At 56.1% G+C, this 10,457-nt stretch overlaps 1 protein-coding gene and 1 long non-coding RNA gene across 3 annotated transcripts; both read left to right on the forward strand.

The window, feature by feature from the left end:
• Nucleotides 1-506: 506 nt before the first annotated feature.
• Nucleotides 507-2,672, forward strand: TMEM86B (transmembrane protein 86B). 2 transcript variants are annotated; one of them, XM_043598299.1, is made up of 3 exons: nt 507-758; nt 1,006-1,252; nt 1,798-2,672. In XM_043598299.1, the coding sequence occupies exons 1-3, from the start codon at nt 708-710 to the stop codon at nt 2,178-2,180; spliced, it is 681 nt and encodes a 226-aa protein (XP_043454234.1). In that variant the 5' UTR covers nt 507-707; the 3' UTR covers nt 2,181-2,672. The 2 variants fall into 2 exon arrangements, with proteins under 2 accessions (XP_043454234.1, XP_043454235.1); XM_043598300.1 differs by having other exon boundaries at nt 1,009-1,252.
• A 3,165-nt stretch (nt 2,673-5,837) lies between these two features.
• Nucleotides 5,838-8,985, forward strand: LOC122493740. Its single transcript, XR_006300030.1, has 2 exons — nt 5,838-7,383; nt 7,581-8,985. It is a non-coding gene; the product is annotated as an uncharacterized LOC122493740 (long non-coding RNA).
• The last annotated feature ends 1,472 nt before the right edge of the window (nt 8,986-10,457 follow it).

Raw genomic sequence — 10,457 nt, forward strand, 5'->3', positions numbered from 1 at the left:
CCAGGTACACTTGCTGATGTGCACAGGAGCCTTTGTTCCGATGACTTCCAAAGCTGCAGACCAGCTCAGCAGTGATGACCTTGCCCAACCCGACACTGGCGTTCACTCCTTCAGGAGGGTGCAAAGAGGCTGGCGTGGGGGCCGTCCAGGGCACGGGGAGGGCTTCGGGGTCCTGAGCGGGAACCGAGGACCGCGTGTGGCAGGGAGGCCAGAGTACAGGGGGCACACTGGGTGGGCAGGTGCAGAGGGAGTTTCCATCCAAGGTGGTCCTGCCTCCCGAGACAGGGTGATGGGGCTCCGCTCCCCTGCTGAGGTGCAGGGAGTCCTGGGCATAGGGGAGGGTGTTGGAATCCTGCCCTGTGCTTCCTGACTGGTTGGGCATGGGGAGGATGTGAAGGGCACTTAACGACCACACTCGGGCCGGGGGTGGGGAGGAGGCAGGTAGGGGGGTGCGCAGAAGGCAGGTCTAGGGGGTGAGGACAGGGTGCTGTGGGGGAGGAGGGACCCCTGGGTCCTGACCAGCACCTTATCGGCGGTGCCAGGTGGGGCCATCCCCAGGGCGGGGGAAGCATCTCCCTGAGCCCTGTTATCAGTCCCAGAGTCCACAGGACGCTCCTCGGGTTAACGTGTAACCACACGCTGTCCCCTCCACCCCCAAAGCCGCCTGTGCCCACATACGCACCAGTCTGGGGGGGTCATAGGCCGACATGGACGCCTGGGAAGAGGGTCTGTCCCAAAAGCCTTGCTTCTCAGTCCAAGTGAGAGATGGCGGGTGTGGGAGGGGGTCTGGCCTGGGCACCAGGGGACCTGAGCAGCGTGGAGGAACTGGGGGGGTCCTGGCCCTCTCGGGGAGGCTGGGATCTGTGAGGTGGGACGTCCCGGTCCCTGAGCAGCCCCCACAACAGTGTGGCTGGGTTCGGGGCGGGGAGGGGGGTGCAGAATGGAAAGCCCCCACACCCGAGCCCCGGCCCGGGTTGGGCTCAGTGACTCCCTTGTCCCCCAAAGCAGCTGCACCTGTGCAGGGGACTGAGCCCGTTCCTTCTCACCTGTGCCATCTACTTCCTCCTCTGGATCCCTGAAGACCAGCCGTCCTGGATCAGCGCCCTTGTCAAGTGCCTGCCCGTCCTGTGCCTGGTGGTGTTCCTGCGGGCGGCGCGCTCGGACCGGGGCTACAGGGCGCTCCTGCAGGGGGCCCTCCTGTGCTCTGCCGTGGGGGACGCCTGCCTCATCTGGCCTGAGGCCTTCCTCTATGGTGAGCCCACGGGCACAGGCCCCTGCCCTCGCGGAGCTCTCGTTCCCCTGAGGGGGCCGGGCAGCGTTCCCTGAGGAGGTGTGCGTTGTGTGGAGGGAAACAGAGGGGCTGCACGTGTTGCAGCCTTAGCTGGTCCAGGACGGCCTCACCAAGAAAGTAACGTCTTGAAGAGGGTGCAGGAGCCATCTGAGGAAGGATGGGCCAGAGGGACCAGCAAGTGCAAAGGCCCTGGGGTGGGAAGCTGCTGGCGAGTCAAAACGGGTGGGTGGGCAGGCGGGGCCCAGTGGGGAGCAGAGCAAGGTGGGGAGTCAGCGGACAGTTCTAAGCGGAGTGAGGATGGAATGCAGCGTGTTTTAAGGTCACTCTGGTGCTCGGGGGGAAGGGAGACCTGCACCGGGGAGGCGGGTACCGTAACCCCAGCAGACAGGTGCTGGGGCCAGGGTGGATGCTGGCACCTGGGGCGGGCCTTCCCTCAGGCTCTGCACTTCAAGGTGGCCACGTGGGGAAGCGGGCCCACCAGGCACCACCCCCCCTGTCTCCTCCAGGCGTGACGGCCTTCACCGTGGCTCACCTGCTCTACCTCTGGGCCCTCGGCCTCACTCCCCTGCGGCCGGGCCTCCTGCTGCCCATCGTCCCGGCCTTCTTCCTGTACGACGGCCTCGTGCTGCTGCACCTCCCCCCTGGCATGGTCCCCATGTTGGTGACCTACTCCCTGGTCCTGGCGTCCATGCTGTGGCGCGGCCTGGCCAGGGGCGGGAGCGCCCGCTGGGGGGCCCTGCTCTTCACACTCTCGGATTCGGTGCTGGCCTGGGACGCCTTCGTGCAGTCCCTGCCCCACGCCCGCCTGGTGGTCATGACCACCTACTACGCCGCCCAGCTCCTCATTGCCCTGTCCGCCTTCCAGAGCCCCAGGCTCAAGTCCCGCTGACCACGGCTCGCACGAGCAGGTATCGGCCCCCTCCCCTCCCGCGAGGCCCTGGGCCTCCAGACTGACTGGCCTGGCCAGAGAAACCCCTGGGGGACAGCAGCCGGGCTCCTGGACTCCTGTCTGCAGGGGCCGGTCCACCCAGAGACACTTGAGAATCCCCGGTACCACCAAGTTCCTGCCGCCTTCCCTCTGGCCTGATTCTGGATGCCAGACCCCTCAACCACACCCGCGTCGGGGGGACCCGCCTGCCTGCCACCTGCCTCCCACGTCCACCTGCCCCCTTCCCTCTGGCCCCAGTTTGTGTCCAGAAGTGAAGTGCCCGCTGGGATGGCGCCATCTCTAGTATTTGGGGAGGGGCACCGGGGGAGGGCTGCCCACAACGACAACAAACGGTCCTTTCTCTTTTTCTTTCGTTAACAAACATACCGTCTTAACCGTTTTTGAATGTACGATTCAGTGACATTAAATACATTCACAGTGTTGTGCACTGAATCTTTCTTTTTAATTATCATTCTTGGGGTAAAAACTCTCACCGTGAGGTGGAGCCCGCGTGACCCGTTTGTAGGTGTCTGATGTAGTGACGCTAACCTCACGCGGGCCCGGTGCCTGGGCTTATGAGACGTGGAATCCCCCCAGTGCACCAGGGTCAAAGTGCGTCTGCCCCTCGGGGAGTTCCAGACCCAGGTGACACCTGGGGGAGGGGCCTCACGAGGTCAAAGAAGGAGACCCCAGGGAGTGACCTCCAATGCCAGCACTCCCTCAACGGGGGTGAGCAGGCCCCTTCGGTCAGGGTTTGGGGTGAATACCAAGAGGGGAGTCACGATCACGTGTGTTGAGCACCACGAAGTTGTCCGTGCTCAGAAAACACGCCTGCACGTGCGACGCGTGTTATGTCAATGAAGCGTGTGCTCTCCGTTGCGCGTTGAGGGACTCTTACAGCAGTGGGGAGACTTCTACATCCACGCTGTGCTTTGGGGGACCCCCAGAGCCCCTCCCTATTTTAAGTTTTTATTTATTTATTTTTAATGTTCATTTATTTTTGAGACAGAGACAGAGCATGAATGGGGGAGGGTCAGAGAGAGAGGGGAACACAGAATCCAAAGCAGCAGGCTCCAGGCCCTGAGCTGTCAGCACAGACCCTGACGTGGGGCTCGAACTCACGGACCGTGAGATCGTGACCTGAACCGAAGTCAGACGCTCAACTGACTGAGCCACCCAGGTGCCCCTTAAGTTTCTATTTAAATTCCAGTTAGTTACCTACAGTGCGGTATTGGTTTCCAGGGTGCGATATAGTCGTTCCACACTCCCACACAGCACCTGGTGCTCCTCACAGGTGCATGCGTTAATCCCCGTCACCTGTTTGCCCCATCCCCCCACCCCTGGTGACCACCAGTGTGTTCTCTTAATGTAGTTAGGAGTCTGCTTCTTCATTTGTCTCTTTTTTCCCCCCTTTGCTCGTTGCTCGTATCTTAAAAGTCCTCATATGAGTGAAGTCCTACGGTTTTTGTCTTTCTCTGACGTATTTCGCTAAGCATCATACCCTCCGGTTCCATCCACGTAGTTGCAAATGGCAAGACTTCATTCTTTTTGATCGCCGAGTAATAATCCATTGTATATAGACACCACATCTTCTTTATCCGTTCATCCATCGATGGACATTGGGGCTCCTTCCATACTTTGGCTATTGTTGATAGTGCTGCTATAAACATGGGGGTGCACGTGTCCCTTCGAAACAGCATTCTCTGGGCCCAGCCCTATTTTTCCAGTCTGCCCCACCTTCAGGCCAGGGTCCCCACTCACCCCCTGCCAGATAAGTCATGCATGCTGGGGGGCAACCCGGTCAGGGGCGAGTGATCTGGGGGCTGTGACTGGCCCTTCCCAACCTCAGAGGCCTGTGGGCCTGTGGTACCTGCCTTAAGCCCCTGCCTCAGGCCTACTTGCGGGTCACGGTCACGCTGCCCAGGTCCTGGGTGCTCTGTCAGCCATCAGAGCACGGAGGTAAAGTGAAGACCCTCTCTCTGCCCCCCCCATTACAGCACCCCCAGAACAATCTCCCGCCCCCGTGGAAAGTGCTGAGGAGGGAAATTTCCCGCCTCTATCTGTCTAAAGAGTAACTTCAAAAATGTTTTAAATGTTTATTTTGAGAGAGAGAGCATGAGCAGGGGCGAGGCAGAGAGAGAGAGAGAATCCCAAGCAGACTCCGTGCTGTCAGGACAGAGTCCAACTCGGGGCTCGAACTCACAAACTGCGTGAGATCATGACCTGAACGAAGATCAAGAGTTGGGCTTCTGGGGCACCCGGGTGGCTCAGTCGGTTAAGTGTCCGACTTCAGCTCAGGTCATGATCTCGCGGTTGGTGAGCTCGAGCCCCGCATCAGGCTCTGTGCTGACAGCTCAGAGCCTGGAGCTTGCTTCAGATTCGTGTCTCCCCTATCTCTCTCTGCCCCTCCCCAACTAGCGTTCTCTCTTGCAAAAATAAATAAATGTTTAAAAAAAAAAAAGGCTCCCAAAGGACCGAGCCACCCAGACACCCCTTCAAATTTTTTTTTTTTTATTGAAATGTGCCTACAGACAACATCGTGTCTGTGCAACAGTGTGTATGTCCATGCGTGTGTGCGGTGGGGACAAGTAGATCTGGTTTCCTAACAACTGTGAACTTTTATGATACAGTATCGTTGACTGTCATCACTGTGCTGTGACCATGTCCTGTTTGAAGTCGTTTCTATTCAATTCCAGCAAAAAATGTGGTCATGGCTTTATTGAGACGCCCTTCATATACCATCCAACTGCCCATTTAGAGTGTGCAGGTTATGGGCGCCTGGCCGGCTCAGTCAGTAGAGTGTGTGACTCTTGATCTTGAGGTCAGGAGTTCAAGCCTCACGTTGGACGTTGGAAGAAAAGAAAAAAAAAGTGCGCACGTGAATGGTTCATGGTACATTCACAGAGTTGTGCAACCATCACCACAATCCATTTGGGAGCCTTCATCACCCCAAAAAGAGACCCGTGCCTTCCAGCAGTCACCTCCCCGATCACTTACCCCCTCCGGCCCAAGGCAACCACCGGCATAATTCATCTTTAAACGTGTTACCGATCCTTTGGGATTTGGGTCCTTTCCAGGGTTCCACAAGGACAAGTAATTAGGATTCTACACAATTCCAGTGTGAGGGTTCCCCCACACCACCAAGCAAAAGTCCCTGACACCCACTGGAGTCCCCCAGTTCAAGTGCATTCTGATGCTGGCTACCTGGAGACAGTCACAGCCCAGAGTGGAGGGCCAGGCCCCACAGGAAAGCCCCGCCCCTCCCGGAGGCCGATTCGGATCCAGGCGGTCACTTGGGCTTCTGACCATCTGCTATATAGATCAGAGGTTCCTGAGACCCCCTCCCTGGGTTTGATTAGCATGCTCAATAGAGCAGCTCCCAGAACTCAGGAAAGCATGTCACTTACCAGATCACAGATTTGGGGCCAAAGGGATGTGGCTCACGGGAGAGATGCCAGGCACGCGGAAAGGACGTGGGGGTTCCGTGCCTTCTCTCCACACCTCCAGGTGTTCGCCGACCTGGCAGGCTGCTTTTTATTTTTTAGAAATTACTTTTTTACCCCATGTTTTATTTATTTATTTTGAGAGAGAGAGAGAGTCCCAAGTTGTCAGCACAGAGCCCGACGCAGGGCTGGAAATCACAAACCGTGAGATCATCACCCCGAGCCGAAATCAAGAGTCGGACGCTTAAGCAACTGAGCCACCCAGGCCCCCCAGTTTCCTGCTTTCGATATTGAATTATGTGTGTGTAAGATGTTACCCCTGGGGAAAGTGGGACAAAGTTCACACAGGACCTTTTGTACTATTTTTTGCAACTTCCTGGGAGTCTCTAATAATTTCAAAATAAAATGTTTGAAAAACAATTTAGAACTTTGTTCATCAACAAAACACCCCACCAAAGATATTTTTCTTCCTTTTTCTTCTTCCTGTCCCTCTTCCTTCCCTCTTGAGACATTTCAGTCCTGAAGCCATTTGGCGGGACTGAGCAGTGCAGGCATCCCCAGTGGCGGTTCATCGTGAGGGTCAGAGTTCAGGCAGGGCGAGGAGGGCGTTCGCACGGCGGGCAGCTTCCTGTGCAGAGTCAGAGAGATTGAGCAGGGCACACGGGTCTTCGCAGGGGTGAGGAGGTGGTGGCAGAAAGGGGGAACAGATCACATACAGGAGGCTTGCTCATGTTAAGTATACAGAAGCTAGACCTACACTGTCAGAGGAATGTGTTAATAATAACAGAGAGAAAAAGTGAATGAGCCACACGTGAAAAGATGCTTCATATCACTGGTCGCTAAGGAAATGCAAATCAAGACCACCTCACGCCCGTTAGGATGGCAACCACCAAAGAAGAAACTCAGAAGTGTTGGTGAGCATGGGAGATACCCCGGGCACCGTGGGTGCGAATGTAGAATGCTTCAGCCACCGTGGGAGACAGCATGGCGGCTCCTAAAATAATTTAACATAGAGTTACCATACGATCGAGCAATCCCGCTTCTGGATCTATGCCCGAAATAATTGAAAGCGGGGTCTCGAAGGGATATTTGCACACCCAGGTTCAAAGCGGTGTTGTTCATAGTATCTGAGAGGCGAGAGCCGTCCACGTGTCCGTCAGCGCGTGAGTGAATAAGCAAACTGTGGACTATTCTGTGTACGTCCATGTGGTTGGTGGTGAGTTGTCCCCAAACCTCACTGATGACCCCACACCCCTCCACACACACTCTTGACAGAAGAGCTTGGACTACCACGCCCCTGAGCCCCCTGGGGGTTCCCTCCGGAAGACTCAGGGGGGGTCCTTGCAGAACTGATGGGAACTGTGCTTTCTGGGATTTGTGGATGAGCTTGGGGTGGATGAAGGAGCAGGGGACTGTCTGATGCCTTCTCCTAACAGGCCTATCTTCCTTCCCCTTTGCAGGCTCCATCCCAGTCAGAGGCCTAAGGGTGGAGGCTCAGACTCCAGCTCCATCACCCCGAGAAGGGAGGTCTCTGAGGGTCCAGGCCCTCAGATATACTTCTATGGGATCCAGTTGTCTAAGGAGAGCATCCCAGGTGGTGCTCACAGCACCTCAGAGACCCTGGCTTGTTGTGGATGCACGTGAACCCCAACTTTGTATGAATTCTTCGTGTGAACAGGACAGAGTGAGCGGCTCCAGGGAGACCCTCTGCACGTCTACAGGTGACAAATGACCCTCCCTAGGGATGACGCTACCAAAGAGTAAAAGTAAGGTCGTTGCATTTGTTGCCTGGGGGTGGCATAAGAAAGTGCCACCAACGGAGAGCTTAAAGCAACAGTTCCGGAAGCTGGAATTCTGAGATCGAGGTGTTGGTCACACTCTGTTTGGAGCCTCAAGAATCTTTTCTTGCCTCTTCTAGCTGGTGACCTTCGGCCCTCCTTGGTCTGAAGACACATCACGCCGATCTCCGCCTCCAGCCTCCCAGGGTATATTCTTGCTGTTTGTGTCCAAATTTCTCTCTCCTTCTAAGGACACCAGTCATTGCATTTAGGGCTCGTCGTAATCCGTGCAAACTCATCTTACCTTGGTTACACCTGCAAAAACCCTACTTCCAAATAAGGTCCCATTCACAGGCACCAGGGGTTAGGATGTGGACATATCTTTTTGAGGGACACAACACAATTCGACCCACAACAGTCACCGAGTTGAGGATTAGCAAAGACCACTTCCAGCTTTGAGGCAACAGTAGGAGGTAATTAGTAAAGACAGTGCTCTAGCAGAGTACTGTGGGAGCCGACACTCCCATGACCTTGTTGAGACACATAGGCAGCGTGTCCACAGGTGAGATGTGGTCATCTGGCTCTAACGAGGAGAACAGGAAATGATGTCTGTGGGGCCTCCTGACTCACAGATCAGGGGCGGAGGGCCCCAGACTGACATCCCATCCTAGGCTTCTAGCTTCTGGGCCCTCGTTCTAGAGAACGTCCTCAGCACCCAGGTCTGTCCCGGTGTGGTGCAGGTACTCAGGGATTTGGGAATGCTGACCGTGTCCCGTCTCTTAGTGTCCAATCCGGTGACAGACCAGGGGACACAGGACCACACCATGAGCTCTGTCATCCTGATGTGGACAGCTCCTCTGGGCCCTGACCATCCACCCTACACCTACGGGGTCCAGTGCTGTGAGCCAGATTTCGCCAGTGAGATCCTGAACATCTCAGGGACATGGGTCATGGTGGGGGGACTGGAAAGGAGGGCCTGGTACACCTTCACCATCCAGGAGAGAAGGAGTGGAGTCTGTAGTGATACCCAAGTCTTTGACCTGCCCACAGGTGAGACACACAACTGTTCGGGATTTGGCACTTCTGGGCTGGTAGGAAGGGGCTGCTCTGGGCCTCTTTTCGAGGATCTGGACAGTTCATTTGAGCTCAAGGGATGGAGCCCTGTTGCTAGGGGGTGTCCCTCCTTAGCAACAGGGCTGGGCAATCACCACACATTCCCAATCTACCTCTGAGAGAGCTTTAGAAGACAAGACATACCCTAAAGTATCCACGTCCAAGTTTCTGGTCTCCAGACTCAGCCAGCTCCGGACTTTGGCCTCACCCAAAAGACTCCATTCACCCTCCACCTACTGGGTCCCCCGGACTAGGAGGATGTGACAGGTGGGAGACCCAACATCATGGACGCTCCACTGGAGGAAGGGGGCCTGGGAGGCTGAGACACATACCCCTTCACCGAGTAAAGATATCTACAGGTGCTCTGGGGCAGAGAGCAGGTGAGGGAGATGTTTCCAGGAACCGCACCCCCACGTGCCTGCTCCCAACACGGTCACGAATTTGCACAAGGGAACTGCGGTGAAAGGTCCCCACAGTCCCCCACTCTCCGCTCTACATGTACTGGGTCCAGTGAAACCCTGGAGGACATCTCCAGGGACAGCAAGATCCCCAGGGACATCAGACCAACCACACAGGCAGGACCAATGACAGTTGGTATGAGGTGCAGACCTTGGAACCCGGGACTCTGTACACCTTCAGCGTGTGGGCAGACAGGAACAACGTGACCGGTTATGAGCAGAGCCTCCTTGCATCCACAGGTGAGATGGGCCCCCTTCTACCTGGTGGGAGCTGAGGTGGGGTCCGGGGGCAATGGGAAGAGTGGACTCCAAATCCCATCAGGCCATGGGGTCATGCCTTGCTAAGCTGCAGTGATACAGAGAGCCCAAGGGCTCATGGGAGTGGTAGTCCGAAGGGATCTGTTGCGTGTCCATTGGGGGAGGCCAGAAAATGAGAGCTGAAGAGGTATTTTGGTTTTGGGAAGAAGATTGGCTAGACCCCCCCAGGACAGATCTTCCTGTGGGAGGGGTCTGTCCATGTGGGATCTCTGGCCAGCTCAGTCCTACCGGGCCATGGTCATGACCGTCTGGGATGGAATAAGGGCCCCGTCTGCCTCTGACCTGCCACAGGGAGAACGCAGGTGAGCAGAGCCCCACGGAGACAGGTACCTGGAATGAATGGGTAGCTGAACCCCACTGTCAAGATCATTGTCTTTAGAAATAGGGTAGGTGCAAATGCCCTGGGTACCCTGGGGACACCTTGGACAGAAGACTCATCCTAAAAGAAACAGGCTGATGAAATGCCTGGGGCACAGAATTGAGCCCCCTCTCCTCCTCTGGGGCAGGGATGGTGTCGAAGCACTGAGATGCTCCCAGAGCCAGCAGTAAAGTGGTAACTGCCTCTCCCTGTTTCCCACTTTATCCCATGTGCTTGACAAACGAGGATTCATGTTACAGAAAGTGGTAAAAATGGCCAACGCGTTACTATGCGTGCACATGATGGGGTCGCTGCCTGCATCCAAGATGGCCCCAGGGGTCCATGCTTCCGGCTTCCACATTCTTGTGCGGTCCGCTCCCACATGAAAGGGGCTGACCGGCATCCTGAGGAGGATGTGCTGAAAATGATGGTGTGTGCCTTCTGAGGCAAGGTCATCAAGGATAGTGTGACTTCTGTGTTGTTCTTGCTCTCAGGTCCTTCGCTCTGGAGGAGGCTGGTAAGGTCACACAGGCGGTTGGTGGTAGGAATGAACAGAATCAGTAAGTCAACAAAAATGCCCTGAAAAGCTCTTCTGGACTCTGGAGGTCTTAGGGATGACCCAAAAATTGGGGCGCCTGGGTGGCTCAGTTGGTTAAGCATCCAACTCCATCTTGGCTCAGGTCACAATCTCACGGTTGTGGGTTCAGGCCCTGTGTCGGGCTCTGCACTGACAGTGTGGAGTCTACTTGGGATTTTCGTCTCTGCCCCTC

The sequence above is a fragment of the Prionailurus bengalensis genome, chromosome E2 (assembly GCF_016509475.1).
Source record: "Prionailurus bengalensis isolate Pbe53 chromosome E2, Fcat_Pben_1.1_paternal_pri, whole genome shotgun sequence".
Taxonomy (NCBI): domain Eukaryota; kingdom Metazoa; phylum Chordata; class Mammalia; order Carnivora; family Felidae; genus Prionailurus; species Prionailurus bengalensis.